Source organism: Melanerpes formicivorus, unplaced genomic scaffold, assembly GCF_026170545.1.
Source record: "Melanerpes formicivorus ecotype bairdi unplaced genomic scaffold, bMelFor1.0.p_v2 SCAF_121, whole genome shotgun sequence".
Classification (NCBI taxonomy): domain Eukaryota; kingdom Metazoa; phylum Chordata; class Aves; order Piciformes; family Picidae; genus Melanerpes; species Melanerpes formicivorus.
The window spans coordinates 1,100,547-1,124,595 of record NW_027142473.1 but is presented as its reverse complement, the minus strand read 5'-3'; the positions used below and the strand labels follow the sequence as shown (position 1 = coordinate 1,124,595).

General features: G+C 57.0%; 1 protein-coding gene across 1 annotated transcript; it reads left to right on the top strand.

The window, feature by feature from the left end:
• The first annotated feature begins 19,869 nt into the window (after positions 1-19,869).
• Positions 19,870-23,520, top strand: FOXI3 (forkhead box I3). Its single transcript, XM_068167616.1, has 2 exons — positions 19,870-20,630; positions 21,867-23,520. Exons 1-2 carry the CDS (start codon positions 19,934-19,936, stop codon positions 22,454-22,456), a joined length of 1,287 nt encoding a protein of 428 aa, XP_068023717.1. The 5' UTR covers positions 19,870-19,933; the 3' UTR covers positions 22,457-23,520.
• Positions 23,521-24,049: the final 529 nt, after the last annotated feature.

Here is a 24,049-nt window from a genome sequence, read left to right as displayed (position 1 = left end):
GGCTGAACATCCCCAGCTCTCTCAGCCTCTCCTCACCTGGCAGGGCTGCCAACCCTCTGATCAGTCTGCTGTCCCTCAAGCCACATGCCCACATTTGGAAGAGCTGATGGGTTTCAGTCAGCAGGACTGCCCTGGAGTTCCACCTCAACATCTGTTGCTTAAAGGCAGGCTAACAGCCACTCCAGATCAGCTCAGCCAGAGCTCACCCACAGCTGACTACAGCAAAGAGAAGCATTCAAATGGGCTGCACCAAGGGCTGCGCTGGGTGTGCAGCTGGGAGCTGTTCCCACTGCAGCCATTAGCTGCTCAGCTGATCTAAAGCTGTCAGGGAGAATAAAGCAGCCACCTGCCCCCCGTGAGAGGAGAAGATCAAACGCCAGCAGGGGACAGAACTCAAGCCATGCGAGAGGAGCTTGCATCTCATTTCAGAAGCCACCTCTTGCCTTTGATCTCTGCTTAGGAAGTGGGCACCTCTTGGATCAGGTGGTCACTAGAGAAGTGTGCCACCAAAGTCAGCCCACCTTGCAGCCTCAAGTGTTTGCTGTCCCCAGGGATCCCCCCAGCCCTTCCGCCACCTGAGACTTCCTTGGCAAAGGTGAGCAACACAGGCTGCAGAGCAAGGGCCAGGACTTGTGTCCTGCTCTAATGCCAGCACTGTTCACTGTGATGAGGATCACACTGCCCTTTTATGACTGTATTCTACATGCACAGGTTGGTCCTCTAAAGATCAGAGGAGAATCAGTACAGAAGGTGTCAAACAAAAACCCCAGCCTGGCCCCGAAGAGCTTACACTCACAGACTGCTAGGGGCTGGGAGGGAGCCTCCAAGGGCAGCTTGGCCAAGCCCTGCAGGCAGCAGGGACAGCTCCAGCTAGAGCAGGCTGCCCAGGGACACAGCCAGGCTGAGCTTCAATGGCTCCAGGGACAGAGCCTCAACCCCAGCCCTGGGCAGCCTGTGCCAGTGTCTCCCCAGCCTCCCTGGGCAGAACTTCCGCCTCATGTCCAACCTAACTCTGCCCTGCTCCAGGTTCAAACCACTGCCCCTGGGCCTATCCCCACAGCCCCTTCTGCTCAGTCCCTCCCCAGCCTGCCTGCAGCTCCCCTGCAGATATTGACCTGCAGCTCTAAGGTCTCCCTGGCGCCTTCTCATCTCCAGGCTGCACAGCCCCAACTCTCCCAGCCTGGCCCCACAGCAGAGATTCTCCAGCCTCTGACCATCTTTGTGGCCTCCTCTGGACCCTCTCCATGCCCCTCTTGTGTTGGGAGTCCCGTGGCTGGACCCAGCCCTGCAGGTGAGGTCTCCCCAGAACAGAGCAGAGAGGGAGAATCATCAAGACAGCAAAAGGATTTGTCTGGGGGGATTTTAACACAAAGTCCTGAGACAGAGCAAGCTGCAGCTCACAGAGACCTGTGGATAAATCCCACCCTGCTGAATCCTCACTCGGGCTGCTGCTTGGCTCTTGCTGTCAGAGCATTCGGTTGGGGAGATGAAATGCTGAGGAGCTTCGAGGTGGTGAGCAGCAGCAGCTGCCTTGTGAAGCAGGACCGGCACCAGGCACCCCCGCAGGTATTTGCCGGTGCTGGGCACGCATCCGAAGGAACCCTTTGCATTTGGCTTGTTGATAGCTCCCGTGAGCGTTCACAGGAGGCAAAGCCATGGGGAAGCGAGAGCCTGGTCTCATGTTACCTCACAGCCCGGCTGAGGCTGCAGGGGGGATTACAGTCCCAGAGCCATCCTGAGCTCCGCCGTGTCCTTACGGCACAATCAAAGGTAACCGCGGGGCTGGGCAGGGAACTGTCAACAGCTAGGGGAAAGAGCCGGCCCGGGAAGCAGCTCCTCAGCAGGATGAAATTCAGTCACCTTTATTTTCATTTCAGCGGAGGGGTCAAGCAGAAAAGCTCTCCCCAGCGGCCTTTATTTACAGTCTTGGAGGGAGTGGCTGATGAAACACTCAGAGGAAGGATGAAGCCGGCCCCCGCTGGCAGCCACTCACTGCTGACAGACAGGGGATGCTGTAATGGCACCGGAGCCGGGGAGAAGCCTTTGGGGAGGGAACCAGCCTGAAGCTGCTCACAAACCTCCCAGAGGCTTGGATGAGAAGCTGGGCAGCGAGTCCTGCATGGGACAGCAAAGTGCCCTGGGGGCCAAGAAGGCCAAGGGGGTCCTGGGGTGCATCAAGAGGAATATGTCCAGCAGAGCCAGGGAGGTTCTCCTCCCGCTCTGCTCTGCCCTAGTGCAATATTGCATCCAGCTCTGGGCTCCCCAGTTCAGGAGGGAGAGAGTCCAAGGGAGGGCTGCAAGGCTGCTGAAGGGACTGCAGCACTGCCTGGGGAGGAGAGGCTGAGAGCCCTGAGGCTGTTGAGTCTGGAGAGGAGAAGGCTGAGAGGGATCTGATCAATGTCTGTCAATAGCTGAGGGCTGGGGGTCAGGAGGGAGGGGACAGGGACAGGCTCTGCTCACTGTACCCTGGGATAGGCCAAGAGGCAATGGATGGAAAGTGCAGCACAGGAGGTTCCAGCTCAGCATGAGGAGGAACTTCTTGCCTGTGAGGGTCCCAGAGGCCTGGAGCAGGCTGCCCAGAGAGGTTGTGGAGTCTCCTTCTGTGAAGCCTTTGCAGCCCTGTCTGGATGTGTTTCTTGTGTGAGCTGTGCTGGGTTCTCTGCTCCTGCTCTGGCAGGGGGTTGGACTGGAAGATCCTTGGAGGTCCCTTCCAACCCCTAGGATCCTGTGATCCTGTGAATGAGGCTGGGAACTTCATGTGGAACCTTTGCAGGGAGACCATGTAAAGATCTGCCCATCAGGACCTCACTCTCTGCAATGTAGAATCTCACTCACAGAGAACAACAGCACCCCAGGAGCAGCTTTCATTCACAGACTCACAGAATGGGTTGGGTTGGAAGGGACCTCAAAGCTTATCCAGTTCCACCCCCCTGCCAGGGGCAGGGACACCTCCCATCAGCACAGGCTGCTCCAGGCCTCATCCAGCCTGGCCCTGAACACCTGCAGGCAGGAGTCAGCCACAGCCTCCCTGGGCAGCCTGTGCCAGAGTCTCCCCAGCCTCACTATGGAGAATTTGTTCCTCATCTGCAGTCTCCCTCTCCCCTCCTCAAGCTTCAACACATTCCCCCTTGTCCCATCACAATGAAGCATTTCCTCAGCCTGACTTTTCCTTTCCATTTCTGCTCTCCACTCTGCCCAGACAACCAGCCTGAATTTCTGGAACACCACAGTTTGGCCTTTGCCCCCTCCTAGAGATGCTGACAATTTGCTATAAAACCTTTGCAAGGCTTCTCTGAGTCTCCTGTTGATTCAAGCACACAGAAGCTGGAAACATGGTCAACTCAGAGTGGCTACCCCCATGCTGGAGAAACATCCAGGGGCTGTTCTTTGGCCCTGAGCTCACACCCACACAGCCCAGACCTCATTCCCCACAGCAAACTGGTCCCATGGCACTGCCCACTGGGAAGTTCATAGCCTCTGAGCCATGCCAGGCCATTGAGAGGACTCCTAAGCCTCAAACATGTCTGGCCCATGCTTGTAATTCAACAGCATGGACTATTGCAGGCTGCTGCCCAGGGCTGGAAGTACACACTGGGCACCTTGTACCTTCCTCTGCTGCTACCCAGTGGTAAAGAACTTGCAAGAGAGCTTTAAGGCCTCTCAGCTTCCAGCATGGGGAGGCAAAAGGTGCTAGCACCTTGAAAGGCCTAGAAGCAGGATGGAGAGAGACTGTTTATAAAGGACCAGGGGCAATGGCTTCAAACCAGAGCAGATTGAGATTGGATGTGAGGAACAAGTTCTGCCCCAGGAGGCTGCTGGAACACTGCAGCAGGTTGCCCAGGGAGGTGGTTGAGGCTCCATCCCTGGAGCTGTTCCAGGTGAGGCTGGAGAGGGCTCTGGGCAGCCTGCTCCAGTGGAGGATGTCCCTGCTGAATGCAGAGGGGTTGGGCTGGATGAGCTTTGGAGCTCCCTTCTGACCCAGCCCATTCTCTGATTCTCTGATACTGCAGGGCAGAGCTCTGGCTCCTCCATGGACCTTGGGCTGCAGCACTCCAATGGGTCAAGTGCCTTCTGCCATGCCCTGAAATCCCCTCCTAGGACCAGAAACAGGAAGCAAAAGGTAAAATTCCTCCCTTTCCTCTCATACAGGAAACCTCCTTCCACCCTACCTCCTCTTTAAGGAGCTAACCCCAAGCAGCAGCCAGTTTTGCAAGGGTTAACCAGCATGAAATGAGTGTGGGGAGACAGTCTGGGAGGGTAATCACTTATTATTTTCAGGTAATACACTTTATCTCTGCCTGATCTGCTCCTCTGCAGCAACACTCACTGCAGCCAGGAGTCACCAAGTTTATCTCTGATGCCAGCACCAGGGACCCAGGAGCGGCCAAGGAGAGGACTTCAGTTCTGGCCTGAACTATGCTCTGGTAGCTGGAAGGCCATTGTTTAATCCACAGAAAGCATCTGTCTTAGCAGAGAAAGGGATGGCCTGGCTTTCCCTTTCCTCCAGAGCAGTGTGGTGGTGCTCCAGCTGCTCATGGAACAGTCAGTGGCTAACTAAAGGAGAGGCAGAGGGAGAAGCACTGCAGGCAGCAGCAGAGCTCCTGGGGGCACTCCAGCTGCTGGTCACCCTTTGGTGCTGCTCAGTCACTTCTGCCTCCCTCACCCCTCCTGCAACCCAGACCTGACTCTCTCCACCCTGCCCTCTTGATTGGTGCTTTCCAGGGATCCCAGCCAAACCCTGGGGACTGAAGAGATGTGAGCCCAGTGCAGGAGCCTCCTGACTGGTGCAGAGCCAGGCTACACTGCAGGGACAGAGGGTGGAGAGAGACTTGGGGTTTGTCTCCTCCTCTGCACACTTGGTGCTGGCTGCTGGCTGGCAGGGCTCTGCCTGGTGGCCCAGTAGGGTGATTGAGAGTCACAGGTTCAGTGCTTGGGAGCACAGAGTGGCTTCCTTGATGAGGGCTGAACTTGAAGCTGCTGCATGCATAAAGGTCTCCTGTGTGCCCCTGGTCCCTCTTGTTTGCCTTGTCTCTGCAGCCCCTGTGTTTGGGGAGGTGTGCCCTTGTGGTGGGTTGAAAGGCCAACCTTCCCCACCAGGGGCAAAAAGTGAGACTCAGGCAAAGGGATTGCAAAAGTGGTGAAAAGTTTAACTGGAAAAGCAGTGAATCTTTTACAGAGAACCACAAGCACAGAGACAAAGAGATCCCAAAGCACCCCCAAAGCATCCCATCCCCACCTGAGGGTACACCCAGGGCTCTTTCTTCCCCCCTCCACTGCTAGGCTAATCTCAGCTGGCCAGATCTGAGACTGCCCTTCCCCCTGGCCTTGGGCCTAGCCAGGCCCAAAAGGCTGTGAGATAGTTCTCTCCATTACCAGGTAGTGGGGAGGGAAGAAAGAGGAAGTGCCAGACCCTGCAGGTGGCTTTTGTAGGGAGCAGGACATTATGGGATGAAATACCTGGCTGCCTGTGCCCACCACTGGGCTGGACCCTTCGGGACACCAGGGGTGTGTCTCATGTGGCCACAGCAGGGGACACCTGGCCCAAACTGCTACAGCCCCTTATCTTTTCTGTCCCACAGACCATGTAAAGAGCCCTTGCAAGTCATTCTCAAGTCATTCAGCAAGCACAGACTCCTTTTCCTATGTTACCACTGCTGTGATGCACAGACTGCAGAGCCAAAGGCTCCGTGAAGCAAGGTTAAGAAGCAGCAGATGTGAGCTCAGATAGTGGAGTCCACAGCTCTGCTAACACACTTGTAAGCCAAGCAACCCCCTCAAAACAAACCCAAACACCCTCATTTCTCCTGCCATCAGGGTCCTGGTCCTCTTGCCTTCCCCAGCACAAAGCCCAGAGGAGCTGGGGAGTGCTCAGCCAGCAGCCACTTTCCTCACACAGATGACTGCCTGTGGTGGGTTGAAAATTCCCCCCAGTATGAAATTGCCAGAGCAGCTCAGTGGAAGCAAGTGAAGCTCTGTTTACAAGCAGAACTACTGCCTAGGAACAAAATGCAATGGGTATGTACAAACCAGGCAATAGCTACACACATTTACAATTCACACACAGCACAGGAACCTCCCTGGACAAACCAGAGGGCTACTAACAGCTTCCCCTTCCCTCCCCCCTGCCCCAGACACTGCATCCAGCCCCTGTGCCAGGAAGGATCTGGAGGTGCTGGAAGGTGTCCAGAGAAAGGCCACGGGGAGGAGCAGAGGGCTGGAGCTGCTCTGCTGTGAGGACAGCCTGAGAGAGTTGGGGTTGTGCAGGCTGGAGAGGAGAAGGCTCCCAGGAGACCTCATTGTGGCCTTCCAGGATCTGCAGGGGGCTCCAAGAAAGCTGGGGAGGGACCTGTGAGGGTGTCAGGGAGGGATAGGACTGGGGGAGATGGAGCAAAACTAGAAGTGGGGAGATTGAGATTGGATGTGAGGAAGAAGTTGTTCCCCATGAGGGTGGTGAGGGCCTGGCACAGGTTGCCCAGGGAGGTGGTGGAAGCCTCCTGCCTGGAGGTGTTTGCAGCCAGGCTGGATGTGGCTGTGAGCAACCTGCTGTAGTGTGAGGTGTCCCTGCCCATGGCAGGGGGTTGGGACTGGCTGAGCCTTGAGGTCCCTTCCAGCCCTGACAGTTCTGTGATTCTCTGGTTCTATGGCACGGGACAAGAGAAAGAGCAGAGAGTTGTTTGTCAGTACTCAGCCACAACGAAGCAGTCAGCCAAGGCCAGCAAAGCCAGCAGAAGCCAGAGCAGGTATCTGCTGGAGCAAGGGAAGCACAAAAAGAGCAAGTTAGCTTATACAAACCAGCCTGGTTAGCAGTCTGTCCAAAGGGATTGCTTAGACCTTACCCTGCCTTTCCTTTTCACACCCCATAGTGATTTATTTCCATTCTACTACTTTCTGCTCCAGAGCTGTGGGATATTTTCAAGGCAGAGCCTAAAGCTGCCACAGTGTCCCTCTGCACACCCTGCTGCTGCCCATCCTGTGTCTGATGGTCTCCCATTCACTCACATTCCACTCAGCTCTGCTTTCTTGCTTTGCCTTCCTCCCCACCCATCTCTCCTCAGGGCCCCTCTGGTGTTTTGCTTCCCCTTGCTGTGTCTTTCTCTGGCTGTTTCAGATGGTCTGTGCCCAAGTGTGCCAGCTGCATCCTCCTCCCAGTCTCCCCAGAGGAATCTGCTGCTGTCCCATGTGGTGAAACTTCTCAGATAAATGGAGTTGTCCATCTTGTCCACCTGGCTGCTCCCTGCCTGTGGGTAGTACTCAGCCTTTCTCCCTTTCCTCCTGGCCTTTGGCTCAGGCCAGTGCTTGATCTGCGTGGTTCGTCACGGGATGCAGCAGCCTGCCTTGGCACACCTGAGGAGCTGGCACCACCACTGCAGATGTGGTCATCCTGGGGCTTTTGATCTCCTTCCCTGGCTTTGCCCAGAGCCTTTGGTGCCTGTAACTCCATCCTTCACTTTCTAGAGGCAGTTCCTGCAGATTATCAAAGCCACCCTGTCTGCTGCCAGAGTTGAACCAGTTCAGCTTGCTCTTGACCAGGACTGCTGACCTCATCTCTTCACCATGCTTCCCAGCAGCTTCTTGCACATATCCTATAGCCCTAGGACACTCCACACACCTCTTGCAACACTCTGGGCCAGATGGCTCTTGGCAGTTGTGCAACTGAAGTTCTTCTTGATACCTCTGAACCCACCAGGCAGTGACCAGCCTCTCGCCCTGCCTGCTCTGCCCTGTCCCTCTGGCCCTGCAGGAACTGGTTCAGCCTCCAGCTAGGGGCTCAGGGAGGAATTCACTCAAGGTAGCAGGATTTGGAAGACCACCACTGTGGGAACTCACTTATCAGGATCCACTTTTCCTTGCTTAGGGGATCTTTCCTTTCCTGAGAGCATACAACTGCCTGGCTTGGTCAATGACCCATGCTACAGCCCCACTGATCCATTCCCAGCTCCTCATATTTCCTCAGTCTCCTGACCCTTCTTAGCAGTCTCTGCTAGCAGGATTCCTCTTGTCACCTGCTCCTGAAGCATTATAATCTCCCAAACACAGAGAATCCTTCCTCTCTTGATCTGTCATCTGTAAAAACTCTGTACCCTTGCTCCCACCTCCTCAGCTCTGCAGAGAGCTCTCCTCAGCCTCAGTACCACGGTGCATACACTTCTGCTGCTTCTTCCTCAGTGTCTGCTAGAAGAGACCATCTCCCTTTGGCCTTTCACAAGAACACTTCCATGCTGCCTTGCTTTTTAAACCAGCTCTCCTGAAAAGTTCTTGCTGGGTGACTTTTGCCCAGCTCTGGCTGCTCCTGCTCAGGGGCTGTCTGCTCACACAGGCATTTTGCTTAGCACTGGCCAGGTGGAGAATGTCTCCCAACTCCAAGACTCAGTGGCTGCCTGCTTGCTTCCTCACCCAGCCATGTTAAATAGCATCACAGAACTGTCAGGGCTGGAAGGGAGCTCAAGGCTCAGCCAGTCCCAACCCCCTGCCATGGCCAGGGACACCTCACACCGCAGCAGGTTGCTCACAGCCACATCCAGCCTGGCTGCAAACACCTCCAGGCAGGAGGCTTCCATGTTGTGGAGACAGCTGATGGGGTTATGACTGCAGGTGAGCACTGCTCCAGAGGACACCCAGGGTTTGCTCTTCCTCTGCTTGCTAACTTTGGTCTTTCTAAATGCCAGCTGGCACTTTCCAGCTCTGCTGCCTGTCTCTTTGTGTGTCTCCAGTCTGCAGAGCCTCATGAAAGCCTGCAGGCCCTTGCCATGTTATTCACTCCTGGTTAGTTTTGACTTCTCTGACCTTTGGCATGTGCCAGTCAGTCACAACCATCAATCCCTGGGAACATGAATGGTTCACAGCCAAGGTACAGCTTAGGCATGCCCTGACTGGCAGCAACATCACCTGGAATTCCTCAAAGAACTCAAGGAAACTCTTCCTCAGTGTCTGCCACAGCAGCACATGTCCACAGGTGCTGCCAGTGCAGAACCTATCCCACAGCCCTGGATGCAAGGGCTGGCTTCTGAAAGGTGACAAACCTTGAGCTGCTTTCCTTTCACTGCTGTGATTCCTGCTGAGGACTCTCCTCTGCTTTCATAGAGTCACAGGATGGGCTGGGCTGGAAGGGAGCTCCAAAGCTCATCCAGTCCAAGCCCCTGCACTCAGCAGGGACATCCTCCACTGGAGCAGGCTGCCCAGAGCCCTCTCCAGCCTCACCTGGAATAGCTCCAGGGATGAAGCCTCAGCCACCTCCCTGGGCAACCTGCTGCAGTGTTCCAGCAGCCTCCTGGTGCAGAACTTGTTCCTCACATCCAATCTCAATCTGCTCTGCTCTGCTTTGAAGCCATTGCCCCTGGTCCTGTCCCTGCAGGTCTTTGGGAACAGTCTCTCTGCAGCCTTCTTGTAGCCCCTTCAGGTCCTGGCAGGCTGCTGTTAGGTCTCCCTGGAGCCTTCTCTTCTGCAGGCTGAACACCCCCAGCTCCCTCAGCCTGTCCCCATAGCAAAGCTGCTCCAACCCCCTGAGCATTCTCATGGCCTCCTCTGGAGCTGCTCCATCAGGTCCAGGTCCTTGTGTTGAGGGCTCCAGGGCTGGCCCCAGCCCAGCAGGTCTCAGCAGAGCCTTTTCCCACATGGCATCACTGCCTCCTTATCTCTTTTCAGAAGCTGTACAGGGTCACAGAATTGTTCAGGTTGGCAAAGCCCTTCCAGAGCACCCAGCCCAACCATCCTCTAACCCTGCCCAGGCTGGGGCTAACCCCTGGCCCTCAGCACCACAGCTCTGCCTCTTTGAAACCCCTGCAGGGGTGGGCATTCAACCACCAACTGGGCAGCCTGGGCCAGGCTCTGAGAACTCTTTTGGAGAAGGCTTTTCTGATGTCCAAGCTCAGCCTCCCCTGGGGTATCTTGAGGCCATTTGCTCTCCTGGTGCCACTTGTTATTCTGCTGGTGCCTCTCCATCTTGCTGGTGGTGAGGCTGTACTCAGTGATTCCTGTTTCTGCAGGCCATCAGCAGTGATGCTCTCTCTGAACCACTTCCCCTCCTCAGACACTGACCTGGCTACAGCTGTCTGATAGCATCCACATGGCCAAGAACTCTGAGCAGACCCCAGCACACTTCTCACTGGCAGCTTTCATGGCAGACACAGCCCTGAGGGTCTCAGCAGAGGCTGTTCTGCATCCTTGGGGCACTTGTCATGACTGAGGTTGTGGCTCAGGTACAAGCTGCTCAGACCTGACCTTCTCTTAAGAGCCACACTTCCAGCAGACAGCAATTCTTCCTGAGGCCTCAGAGCAGTACCCAGAGTACCAAAGCCACCTGCCTGGCTGGGCAGCAAACCCTGGGCAGCTGTACCACTGAACTTGTCTGTAGTGGGCGAAATTCAATACAGTGAGGGACAGCAAACCAGCTGAAGACAGCCTTGAATCTGGAGCTCAGGTACCCTGCAGTGCCCAGGGTGGGACTGCTGGTGGACACCAGGAGCATGGGAGGTCACTGTGGACAGCCCAAGTGCATGCAGGAGGCTCTGAGCTGTGGCTTCTCTCAGTGGCTGCCTTCCAACAAGAAAAACTCACAGCTTGCAGTGGGCTGGAAGGGAGCCTCCAAGGGCAGCTTGGCCAAGCCCCTGCAGGCAGCAGGGACAGCTCCAGCTAGAGCAGGCTGCCCAGGGACACAGCCAGGCTGAGCTTCAATGGCTCCAGGGACAGAGCCTCAAGCCCAGCCCTGGGCAGCCTGTGCCAGTGTCTCCCCAGCCTCCCTGGGCAGAACTTCCTCCTCAGCTCCAACCTAACTCTGCCCTGCTCCAGGTTCAAACCACTGCCCCTGGGCCTATCCCCACAGCCCCTTCTGAACAGTCCCTCCCCAGCCTGCCTGCAGCTCCCCTGCAGATATTGACCTGCAGCTCTGAGGTCACCCCAGACCCATCTTGAGTTTGAAACCCAGGGTGAATCCACACCGAGTGCTGCTAGGTTTGGAGCAGATGATCACTAAGGTCCCTTCCAACCTGAGCCATTCTATGATAGTTCAGCTGCACACCAGGGGGTTCAGGGCTGTCTGGGGCTCCCTGGGACATCTGAGATGTCTGCAGTGCCTGACACATTTGAACCACCACCAGTGGGAGACCACTGAGGATCACAAAGCACCTCAGATAGCCCCAACAGCCTCTGTGTGAGCAGCTGAAACAAGCTGCTTCTACCTGTGCTGCTTCAGCCCTGCCCACTGAAGCCTCTTCAGACTTTGTGCTTTGTCCTCAAGCTGCTGCCCTTGCACAGATAGTTGCAGACTGCAGAGCACTCACCCATGATAGTCTCTCTGTAGAACTAAAGGCTTCACTGGGAAGCTTCAGGGAGTAGCTGCATGTTAGGTGCAGCAGTGACCTTCTCAGGAGCATGGCTCCTAACAGTTTGATCCCCACAGCTCCTGTGTGTGACTGGGTCGGGAGCAGCTTCACCCCTGCTGCCCTGCTGCTCACTCTTTCCTAGGTGCTGCTATCCTTTGGCACAGCACCAATGGGAAAGCATTTCAATGCCTTAGCCCCAAGCCTCTCTCAGCTCAACATCACAGCAAGGAGCAGCTGAAGGTTCACAAGGGCCACAGCAGCTTAGAACAAACTGATTAACCTCATCAGCTTCAGAGCTTTGTCCTAAATGTGTCCTTCTGCTTCTCCCTCTCACACAGTCAGAGAATCACTGAAGAGACCTCAGAGCTCATCTACTCCAATCTCCCTGCTGTGGGCAGGGACACCTCTCAGCTAGACTTGGTCTTGAACCTGCTCTTGAACACCTCCAGGGATGGGACATCCACAGCCTCCCTGGGCAGCCTGTGCCAGACTCTCTCCAGCCTCCTACTCAAGAACTTCTTCCCCAGCTCCAGCCTAACCCTGCTCTGACTCAGTTTCAAACCATTCCTCCTTGGCCTGGCTCAGACACCCTCAGGAAAAGTCTCTCTGCAGCCTTCCTGCAGGATCCCTTCAGGTCCTGGCAGCAGCTCTGAGGTGCCCCTGGAGCCTTCTCCTCTGCAGGCTGCACAGCCCCAGCTCCTTCAGCCTGTGCTCACAGCAGAGCTGCTCCAGCCCTTGGAGCATCTCTATGGCCTCCTCTGGACTCACCTCAGCAGCTCTGTGTCCTTCTCCTGCTGGGGACAGCAGGGCTGAAAGCAGGATCGGAGGTGTGGTCTCAGCAGAGCAGAGGGGCAGCAGAACCTCCCCAGCCCTGCTGGCCACACTTTGCTTGCTGCCCCCCAGGATGCCTTTGGCTCTCTTGGCCCCAAGGGCTCCTTGCTGTCCCATGCAGAGCTTGCTGCCCACCAGCACCCCAAGGTCTTTCTCCCTGGAGCTGCTCCCCAGCAGCTCTCCCCTGCTCTGCCCTGGTGCCTGCTGTGGCTCCTGCCCAGCTGCAGGACTCTGCCCTTGTCCTTACTGAACCTCAGGAGGTTCCTCTCTGCCCAGCTCTCAGCCTGCCCAGGTCTCCCTGGATGGCAGCACAGCCTGAGGGGGTCTCAGCCACCCCTCCCAGCTTGGTGTCCTCAGCACACATCCACTCTGTGCCCCCATCCAGCTTGCTGAGGGAACTCACTTGAACCCTGGTCGTTGGGAGCTCATTACTCAAGTGATGTCCCCTCTGTTTCTTGCCCTTAGCAATGGGAGGCTGACAGTCCTGGCATTACCCAAACCATTTGCCCAATCCAATAAGGAGCCAAGATCAACTCTCCTAAGCCTCTAAAATCTTGCTACTGTCCCATGCTGCAAGGCCACCCTTGGCATGGTCCTGATCCCGAGAGTCCTGAACTCCTGGCTGTGAATTACCAGCACTGGAGGATGATAAACCACTGAATTTCCTGTGGTTGCTAATTAACAGAATCCTTAGCTATTACTGGAGTCCAAAATACTCTTTCACCACCACCTGATGCTCAAACACTACCTCTCTGCCATTCTCCTCCACACAGACATGGAAGAGAAATATTCATTTAATACTCACAGAATCAGAGAACTGTAAGGGCTGGAAGGGACCTCAAGGCTCAGCCAGTCCCAACCCCCTGCCATGGGCAGGGACACCTCACACCACAGCAGGTTGCTCACAGCCACCTCCAGCCTGGCTGCAAACACCTCCAGGCAGGAGGCTTCCACCACCTCCCTGGGCAACCTGGGCCAGGCTCTCACCACCCTCATGGGGAACAACTTCTTCCTCACAGCCAATCTCAATCTCCCCACTTCTAGTTCTGCTCCATCCCCCCCAGTCCTATCCCTCCCTGACACCCTCACAAGTCCCTTCCCAGCTTTCTTGGAGCCCCCTGCAGATCCTGCAAGGCCACAATGAGGTCTCCTGGGAGCCTTCTCCTCTCCAGCCTGCACAACCCCAACTCCCTCAGTCTGTCCTCACAGCAGAGCAGCTCCAGCCCTCTGCTCCTCCTCGTGGCCCTTCTCTGGACACCTTCCAGCCCCTCCAGATCCTTCCTGGCACAGAGGCTCCAGCACTGGCCCCAGAGCTCCAGCTGTGGTCTCAGCAGAGTGGAGCAGAGGGGCAGAATCCCCTCCCTGGCCCTGCTGGCCACACTTCTCTTGCTGCAGCCCAGGCTCTGCTTGGCTCTCTGGGCTGCAAGTGCTCCCTGCTGGCTCCTGCTGAGCTTCTCCTCCCCCAGCACCCCCAAGGCCTTTTCTGCAGGGCTGCTCTCCAGCCAGTCCCTGCCCAGCCTGGATCAGTGCCTGGGATTGCCCTGCCCCAGCTGCAGGACCTTGCCCTTGGTCTGGTTGAACCTCATGAGGTTGTCCTGGGCCCAGCTCTGCAGCCTGCCCAGCTCCCTCTGGATGGCCTCCTCTGTTTCCTTACAAAGCTTAATAGTTTTGGTTCTTTTTACCTTAGCAGACCCTAAAAGTCTGTTTGTTTCTGCTTCCATTGCTCACTGCAGGACAGGGGTGGCCTACTCAGGTGAATCAAGACCAAAAGATTTTGGCCTTTACCTTACTGTGCCGAAGTGATGGTTGCAGGGCAAGCAGCCCAGGGCACCAAGCACCATTTCAAATCTCCCAGCACACATCAAACCCAAGTCAAAAGCACAAAAATGTTGATTGATTTCAGCCAAGGTCAGCTTCTAGCCTTGTAGAGGAGGGGTGAAGCCCCCTGCTTAACATAGCTCCCACAAATGACCCTACTGGGGAGCACCAACTCAGTCACACCTTGTTGGCAGCGGACTTCCTTCTTGTTCCAAAAATCAAATGAGGAAGGGTTAAGGAGGGAGAGAGTCCAAGGAAGGGCTACAAGGATCCTGAAGGGTCTGGAGACTGCTTGGGGAGGAGAGCCTGAGAGCCCTGGGGCTGTTCAGTCTGCAGAGGAGAAGGCTGAGAGGGATCTGATCAATGTCTATCAATAGCTGAGGGCTGGGGGTCAGGAAGGAGGGGACAGGGACAGGCTCTGCTCAGCTGTGCCCTGGGATAGGACAAGGAGCAGTGGATATAAGCTGCAGCACAGGAGGTTCCAGCTCAACATCAGGAGGAACTTCTGCCCTGTGAGGGTCCCAGAGGCCTGGAGCAGGCTGCCCAGAGAGGTTGTGGAGTCTCCTTCTCTGGAGACATTCAAGACCCATCTGGATGTGTTCCTGTGTGACCTGTGCTGGATTCTGCTCTGGCAGGGGGTTGGACTGGAAGCTCTCCAGGGGTCCCTTCCAACCCCTGACATCCTGTGAGCCTGTCAGCCTGTGAGTTTGTGGGATCAGAGTGGGGGTTATCAAATACTCTTTATGAATCTAAAGCCTGAGGAGAGGCAGGAGGAATGCAGGGAGCTGAGAGCTTCTGCAAAGTGCTCCCAAACACCCAGAGCGTGTGCTTAATCCACCCACAACCAGGTGACTTCCTTCTGGCTCTCACCAGGATCCTCTTTCTCCCCAAACCCAAAGCCCAGCTGCTTTCCCAGTTCTGGTACAATCAGTTACTGAAGCCTGGCCACATCCCTTTGTGCTCCCAACCTCTGAAATCCCCCTGGTCAGCTCCCAAGGTGTCTGTTTAATCCCAGCTCCGGGTAGCTTACACAGGCTGCAGACAATGAAGCTTTTATCACAACCCTGCCTAATCAGTCCCTAACAAGCTCAGGAAGGTACTAGGCAGGCTAAAACTAACCTGAGGGGGTAAAAAAGGGAAAAAAAAAGGATTGGGAAAAGGATGTTCCTCTCAGCCTGGATCGGGCTCACAGGAACACTGGTGAGAGCACAGCAGCCAGGAAAGGCAGACAGCAGTGGACACAGAGCTCTTTCAGCTCACAGCAGCCTAGAGTGAGCTGCAGCAGCTCCAGCCTGGGCTAAGCTGTGATTTGCTCCTTGCTTTGTGGTGCAGTCCAAGGGCTCCCTGGTGCTGAGCACCAGAGAAATGCTCTTCCAAAACCCTCACCCTCGGCCTGCAGCATTTTGGTGATGGCCATGGAGGAGAAACTGAAGCAAACCAAGCCTGTGTAGCCTGAAAACAGTGGAATGAGGACACCACCCCCCCCCCCCCCCAGGAAATGTTGTAGGGTCTGAAAAAGCAAGAAAGATTTGATAACCTCTGATCTTATCATGGGGTTAAGTTGGCAAAATTGAATCCCCAGACCTCCAGCCCAATAGATGAGGAGATACAGGGAGGGAGGAAGACAGAGGATTGTCCTTAGCTAAGGGATAAAAATGATTCTGGCCTGTGTACACAAACACAGAACACCCAGCCCAGACTCACAGCAGGGAAACATCTCCTGCACACCACCAGACAAACATCTCCTGCACTCCACCAGACAAACATCTCCTGCACACCACCAGACATCCTCTCTCTGTTATCCAGGACAAACCAGAGTGGAAAAAAAAATAGAGCCTGATAGGTGTAAAGAATCCAGCTTAGGAAGGAGCAGGCTTAGCTGTAAATACAGGAGTGGTACCACAGCTGGAATTTAATTTGAACTGTACTTAATCAATTCTTTGATCCTCTTGAGAGTGGAGTCCTGGGCCTGGGCCCCTGCAAGAGAGAGAAAAAAAGGATAATTCTGTCTTGTCCCAGAGGTGAAGAACTCATTTTGCATTTTACAGCCTGCACATGAGGAAGTCTTTGCTGTGCAGGCCATGGAGTTACTGCCTTGCTCTTGCCAGCCCTAGGGAGAAAGTAAGAGTTGTATTGCAAAGGCAGCCAAACCAAACCTGTGGTTCCTGCTTCACTGCAGCAGCTGGGAGCCAGTGAAGGGATCCTGGACTCTCTCCCACTGGTGAAGCAGCCAACATGAGCTGTCAGGTCCCAGTTCTCCAACATGTTCCCTGTATCTAGACCTCAGCATCCTCAGGACAGCCCCAGATGGGCACAGGCACGGATCCCTGCTCAGCTCTGAAGCATTTTCAGGTTTCTGTGCTCAGTTGTACACATCTGAGATCCACAACAGGGAAGTGAAGCCTGTGCCTACATGTTCAGAGGAGCAGGGCCTTAGAGGCAAAGGCAGTGGAAAAGGGGAAAAGGGCTTGCTGCATGCAGGGTGAGGACAAGTGCCCCACCAAAGTGAATGGTGTGAGTAGCACATGGCAAGGGTGGGGAGGACCTTGCTCTCCTCCAGCACCTATCCTCAGGAAGTCCTGAAACACTTCTTAAGCTGGCTGAAGATATCTGCAGGCACTGGCAGCTGGCTGGGCATATGGTTCAGCCCTGACTCCCAGGTGCCATGGGCCCCTCTCCCCAGCAGACCTCAGCACCCAGGTGCCATGGGCTCCTCTCCCCAGCAGACCTCAGCACCCAGGTGCCATGGGCTCCTCTCCCCAGCAGACCTCAGCACCCAGGTGCCGTGGGCTCCTCTCCCCAGCAGACCTCAGCATCCAGGTGCCGTGGGCTCCTCTCCCCAACAGACCTCAGCACCCAGGTGCCATGGGCTCCTCTCCCCAGCAGACCTCAGCACCCAGGTGCCATGGGCTCCTCTCCCCAGCAGACCTCAGCACCCAGGTGCCATGGGCTCCTCTCCCCAGCATAACTCAGCACCCAGGTGCCATGGGCTAGTCTCCCCAGCAGACCTCAGCACCCAGGTGCCATGGGCTCCTCTCCCCAGCATAACTCAGCACCCAGGTGCCATGGGCTAGTCTCCCCAGCAGACCTCAGCACCCAGGTGCCATGGGCTCCTCTCCCCAGCAGACCTCAGCACCCAGGTGCCATGGGCTCCTCTCCCCAGCAGACCTCCAGCACCATGCTAACAAATGTCCCAGCCACTGGCTAACAGCAGCAGAACTCCACACAGCTGCTCAGCCCCAGCCCCGAGCCTGCTGGCAGTGCTGCACTGGAGCCTCTTGCCCTGAGACCGACTGCAGCTGGGGCAGTTTTATTTTCAGCTTAGGTTTCAGCACCTCGCCTCCCAACTTCTTGGTGTATCACTGAAAGGCAAACTTCTCCCAGCCCCCCCTGGAAAAAAAGCAGCATTTAGAGAGGAGAGAGGCAGAGTGCTGCTGGGTCTCTTCCTGCTGCCCTCCTCATGCCTTGGCAGAAGGGAACAGCAACAGGTTTGCACTGAGAGCTGATGGTGCTTCAAGGCGACTCCTCCTGCTGCTTGCAGGAGTTAAGAAAACGAAACATCCTTGCAGCCATCACACCAATGAAAGCTTTATTCTCCCCACTCTTGACATTCAGTGTTGGTTTGCACACCCACTGCCACCCCAGCTGGCTAACGACCTCTCTAAAGCTTCAGGCTCCTCACTATCTGGCAAAGCCAAGCGGAGTTTTCCGAGGGCAAGCGTTTTGGGTCGAGCTCGTTCAGCACTATTCCCTCACCCGTTTGCTTTGCTGGAAGCAGAGAAATCGGCTAAGGAAAAGCCGAGGGCAGCACAGCCTGGCTCTGAGGGGGGCTGCCTTCCCCACCTCGCCCTATCTGGGCTGTTCCTCTAGATGGCTCTGCCTTTGCCCGAATCAGCCAAACCCCCGAGGAAAAAATCGCCAAGTGGAGCAAAGCCTCCGCCTGCGCCTGTCCCTCCTGGAGCCACCGCGGGGTTTGGAGCAAACGGATAAAGAGAGATTTGTTGTCAGTTTCGAGAATAACCTTTTCGGCTTAGCTCTTCGAGCACAGAGGGAACTTGCTTTTAAAAAATCTACCTGTTTCTCGTCCTTTAGGTGTCCTTTCTAGCTACGATTTCCCCATACACTGCTGGGCTTAGGCGCCTGTTGTGTGCTCAGGCTTCAGCACTTCCCAGCGCGACCCTGCTCTGAAGAGACACGGAGCTGTTCGAAATCACAAAGGCAAAGCAGCTGAGAAGGGGAAAAGGCACCTTGGGAAACAGAGTGGGAGATTTCCCCCACTGTTCCAGCTACCCAAATACACACAGTGAGCTCTTCCCCCAAAAGCTGCAAAACTGAATCAGCAGCAGCGACAGCGACAGGAGCAAAACAGCAACAGAAACCCACCGCACCCCATCCTCCCTTCAAGACCCCCAAACCATAAAAGAACCCAGCCAGACAAAACAAAACAAAACAAAAGACACCAAGGAAGCACCAAAAATATCCCAAACAAACGCCCCTCAAAGCAAACGCCTCCCCTGACGGTTAAAGGAGGACGCTCGACATCAGAATTCTTTATCAGATTCGGGCTAAAGTGATTCCCTCTCTCCAAACTGCCTGCCCGCTTGTTTCAAAACGAAATCCGATGATGAAAATCCTCCTGAACGCATCCCTGCTTAGATCACCGGAGGCATGAAAATTTGGGATCGGGGGGAGGGCAGGAAAGGTGCCCCGGCTCAGCTCCACCGGCTGACATGTGCCTTTACAACTCTTTCATCGAAGGCGTAAAACACAAAGACTTTCCCCAAACTCTCCTCGCTCCCCAAAATGCTGATGTCAAACCCAGACACCCGGCGCTGGCAACCCTGGGGAGGGCGCTTCCCATCCGTACCTGGAAAGGGGATTTGGGGGCATTTTTATGAGCGACAAGGTAACAATCCCATTTAAGACCCGGCGATTTTCATCTTCCAAGCGGAGCCTCTCCAAATTCTCCCGCACCACTGGCCCTATTTTTCGCGGTATACTTGTGGGTCCAGTCTTTGTGCTTTGCCCTGGACGGGAAGGATTTGTGGGTCCCAGTTACAAGCCCCGGGGTGTCAGGATCGTTAGGAACACCGAGGGCTTGCTCTCTGTGAAAGGATGCGCTTTTCCCTTTGGCTCCCTCGAAGCGCCAGGGCGAAAATCAACTTTATTCGTTTGATATCGTTCCTGCGGCTTGCCAGCCCTTTCCTGCCGCGGGACGAGCGAACACGCCGCCGGTGTTTGTTTAATTTCAGGCAATTCCTTATCCACAGTTAATTAACAGGGATCTTAGCTGCTGTGAGACGGGCGGCAAAAAAAGAACACAAGCAACAGGAGTTTAAGCGAATTTCACCCTTCTCGTTCCCGTCGGGGCAACCGCAGCGATGCTAATGCCCCCAGACCTCAGTTTCGGGGCTGAAAGGACCAGGGACGATCGAATCCGTGGGAACGGGGGGATCAGATCACAGAGAGCCGCGGTAGCGTGGAAAGACCCCTGGGGAGTGGGTGCCGGGGCAGTGTCGGGGCAACGCGAAAAGCCCCGGGGAGGTGGTGCCAGGCATCGCCGGTGCAGCTCGGAGAGACCCAGGGACGAGGGCGGGAGCAGGACAGGGACGGGCAGCCGGCAGCGGGGGGCAGGCTCGGGGATGCTGCCCCCGCACAGCCGGGAGCCAAGTCCCTGGCGCCTCCCGCAGCTCCTCCCGCCGGTCCCTCCCCCATCGCCACTTTTGGGACCCAGCCTTGCCCCCCTCCGCCTCTCTGCCCGGCGCGGAGCCGTGCTACTGGCTGCTCCCTGCGCGCCGCCGCCGCCCGCCCAGCCCCGGCCGCGGGCGGGGAGTCCGGGCGCACGGCAGCGCCTATAAGGACGGGGCGCCGCAGCCCCCCGGGATTTTTTGGTCTGGGGCCACCGGGGTCGCGGGGGGGGACCGGGAGCGGCGGGGAGCGCCGGCCGCCTTGCATGGCCAGGGATTATGAGCGCCGGTGAGTTGCAGCAGGCGCAGCCCAGAGCCTCGGCGCCGGCGGCCGCCCCCGCGCCCCCGCAGCCCCGCAGCGCCCAGGAAGCCCCCGACATGGCGGTGTACTGCAGCGAGAACTTCAGCGTCTACCCCCAGCCCAGTCTTCACCCGCCCGGCGCCGCTGCCGCTGCCGCCGCCGCCGCCGCAGCCGCCGCCGCCGCAGCCGCCTCCTCGGGGCAGCGGGCGGGCGGCTACGCGCTGGGGGACTACGGGGCGCCCGCCAACGCCGGCTACCTGTGGGGCATGAACAGCCCCGCGCCCTACCTGCAGGGCCCGCCCGGCTCCGCTGCCGCCGCGGCCCCCTTCCTGCCGCCGGCCTCGTACGGCTGCTCCCGGGGCGGGCAGCTGGTGGGCTCGCCCTCGACGCCCGGCTCGCCGTCGGCGGGCGGCGCGGAGCTGAGTTGGCTGAGCCTGGCCAGCCAGGAGGAGCTGCTGAAGCTGGTGCGGCCGCCCTACTCGTACTCGGCGCTGATCGCCATGGCCATCCAGAGCGCCCCCGAGAGGAAGCTCACCCTCAGCCACATCTACCAGTACGTGGCCGAGAACTTCCCCTTCTACAAGCGCAGCAAGGCGGGCTGGCAGAACAGCATCCGCCACAACCTCAGCCTCAACGACTGCTTTCGCAAGGTGCCCCGCGACGAGGACGACCCTGGTGAGGCCACCGCGCCGGGCTGGAGGGTGGGACGGGAGGAGCGGCGGCCGCTGACTCCGCGGGGCAGCCGGCGCCGTCCGGGGGAGAGCGGGCAGCAGCGGTCCCCTCGGGGCGGGTCGGTCCCTTCGCACCTCGGGCCGATGCGTTGAGGAGACTGAACTCCGCCGTCCCCTCAGACCAGGCAGTGTGAGGAGACCATCCCGCTTTGTCCCCCTCGGAGCCGGTCGCTGTGACCGGGCTCCGTTGTCCCCTCGGGGCGGAGTTGTGACCGGGCGTCGCTGTCCCCTCGGGGCCGGTCGCTGTGAGGAGACCGTCCCGCTTTGTCGCCCTCGGGGCCATAGCTGTGACCGTGCTCCGCTGTCCCTTCGGGGCCGGAGCTGGAGGATGTTCGCCCTTCTCGCCTAAGGCTGTCCCGGCACTGGCACCTGCGGGCAGTGTAGGCGAGGGGCCTCTGGCCCCAGCCCTTCCCTCCTCCCCGAGCAGGCCGGGAGTGCCGGTTGTGCAAGGCCCGGCTCCTTCGGCCGTGATTCATTCCTCCCCTCCCTGCTCGCCGACCCGGCCCCGGGGCTCAGCCGGTGCCTGGGAGTAGGCGGAGGGCGGCGGCTCGCCCGGACAGCTCTAGCCCGGCCCGGCTGGGAGGAACGTGCCGGCCTGGGGCTTGTGCGGGGATGCTGTGGGGTCACAGCTAGGCATGGGTAGGAGGCATGTGGGGACAGCTGATGGCACTCACGCTGAGTCTTGGGCATGGTGCAGCTTGTCTGCAGCCCGCACAGCTCAGCGCTGCCGTCCCCTTGGTGTCCCCCAGGTGTCCCAGCCTGGCTGCCTGTCAGTTCTTTCGAGAAGAGCCGTGGCAGGGCAGCACCTTGTCAGGCACGGCCAAAACAGCATCAGGTGCCCCCTCTTGCTTCAGGCAGCTGGAGCAAGGGGAGCCTCGCTTTGCATTCCCCCCAGCCAGGCCAGAGAGAGAGGTGCAGACCCTCCAAGGAGGTTTGTGCTCTGTGATAGGGATGTTCTCCTCCTCCTTAAGTTTCACTTGGGCTTTGGAGGAGTGGAGGTGGTGATGTGCTGGAGCCAGGTTTTGGATCCTTGTGCTGGACAAGCCAGAGGAGGAACAGGTGTAGGACAGAGAGGGGTTCTGTGCCAGTCAGACAAGATACAGATACTGCTCATCGAGCTGCAGTGGGGCTCTCTGTCACAGGACCTGACTTTTTACTTGTTTCTGCTGTTTTCTGCCAGGGAAAGGAAACTACTGGACCTTAGATCCCAACTGTGAGAAGATGTTCGACAACGGGAACTTCCGCCGCAAGCGCAAGCGGCGCTCCGAGCCCAACGCCCCCGCGGCCACCTCTGCAGCCTCCTCTCTGGGGGGCCTGAAGGCTGAGGAGGAGCGATCCATCCCCGTCACAGGCAAGCCCTGTGGGAACAGCCCACCCCCAGAGCTGGACCCCTCGCCCTCTGCCAGGGACCATCCGAAAAGCTCCTCTCCCTCCGGTATCATTTCATCCACCCCCAGCTGCCTCAGCACCTTCTTCAGTGGCATGAGCTCCCTGAGCAGCGGAGGCGGCCGGCTGACTGGGGGGCTCGGCAGTGACCTGCACCACAGGAACTTCTCTGCTGGGCAGCTGAGCAGTGGCACTTTCACCCCTTCCAGCAGCTCTTCTCAGGAGATGCCGTCGCCGGAGCAGCTGCAGAGGGTTGCAGGACCTTCCCCTGCCTACTACAGCTCCTTCCACCCCAGCAGCAGCAGCCAGGGAGCCCAGTACAACCACTACTACAACTTCACGGTGAACAGCCTCATCTACACCCGGGATGGAACGGAGGTGTGAGGGTGCTGCAGAGGGAATGGGAGTCACAGGTGCATCTGGCAGCACAGGAGGACCTTTTGCAAACAGCATTTCAATGTGGATGCTCCCCAGGAGTTCTTCCAGGAGGACAGATTTGCTCACCCTTCAGAATCAGAACCTGGCAGAGGCAGATGCAAAGCCCTCTTTTAACCCCCCCCCGGAAAAGTGATGGCTTGCCATCTAAACTCTGCAGGCAAAAGTGAACTGAATGAATATTTTCAGAGGATTCCAATCCTGAATGTAGAATAAGAAGTTGAAAGACTGTACCCCTAAAGCAGTGCCAGCAAGAGCCAAGCTTAGAGCTCCAGTGAGGCTTAGAAGAGAACAGGAAAAAGCCTAATGAAGAGATGTCTTATGAAGTGCCTTGTAAAAAAACTCTTCTACCAGCAGCTGCCTCTGGAAGCCCCTTGCTTTCCACCCTGCTCCTGCAATATGCAGTGCACAGCCGAGGGGCGAGCACCCAGCCAAGCCCTCCCTTGCTTTCCACCCTGCTCCTGCAATATGCAGTGCACAGCCGAGGGGCGAGCACCCAGCCAAGCCCTCCCTTGCTTTCCCCCCTGCTCCTGCAATATGCAGTGCACAGCCGAGGGGCGAGCACCCAGCCAAGCCCTCCTGGAGGCTGGCTCTGGCCTCCCTGTGCGTGGCATATTGTGCAGCTGCCAGGGCTGTGTCTTGTGAAGCAATCCCTTGCCCTCAGCTTAGTACCAAAGATGACTGTAGCCAGGCAGCTTCAGCAGGAGAGGAGACCCTGGGCTATTTTTATACAGAGGTGTAGCTAATGGAACTGCTCTGTACATAATGATTCCAGGTGGGTTTGTATTTGTAAATTATGCTCTGGAGCTGTACTTATTTATGATGTGTTTTGATCTTGGGTTAAAGTTTATTTTTGCTTCCTTTCCTCCTTTGTTGTTGTTGTTGTTGTGTTTGTTTTGTTTTGTTTGGTTTGGTTTGGTTTGGTTTGGTTGGATCTTTCCTTTGGTTTTGGTTTTTGTGCCCTTAGTGTATTCATGAAACTTTTTCAGGCTGAACAGCTGTTGGGAATAAAATGTTTGACACTTGTTAGATCATTTTATTCTATTCATTTTTCATCGGTGCCTGGTTGTTCCTCGGTGTGTTTGAGGTGCTTGAAAACTCCCTGGGAGCCTGATTTGGCTTTGGGATGAAAAGGGGGCAAAGATTCACAGCGAGCTTCATCTGCGCAGCGAGAGAGGACTCAGCCTGCTCTAGGCACGGAGGAGAAGCATCTTGAGCTGCTTTGCAGCCTCTCCTGGGCTGGCCCTGCAGAGTGGGGCACTGCAGGCTGCTTTTGGTTGTTTGTTTGCTTTTGTCACAACTGTCCTTTGCCAGCCTGGTGCAGTGAAAAAAACAAAGGCTTGCCAAAGGAAAAGAAGCAGGGCCGGGTCCAGCCTGGTGCCAGCTAGCAGGAGGCAGGAGCTCTGCGCTTGGGCTGTGGGCTGTGCCTTGCGCACAGCAGCTGCAGCAGGGTGGCACCTGCGTGCCGTGGGGAGCTGCTGAGCTGTCAGGCCCACAGCCGGTGGGGAAGCCCTGAGAATCCCTCCTGACTCCTGCTGCTGG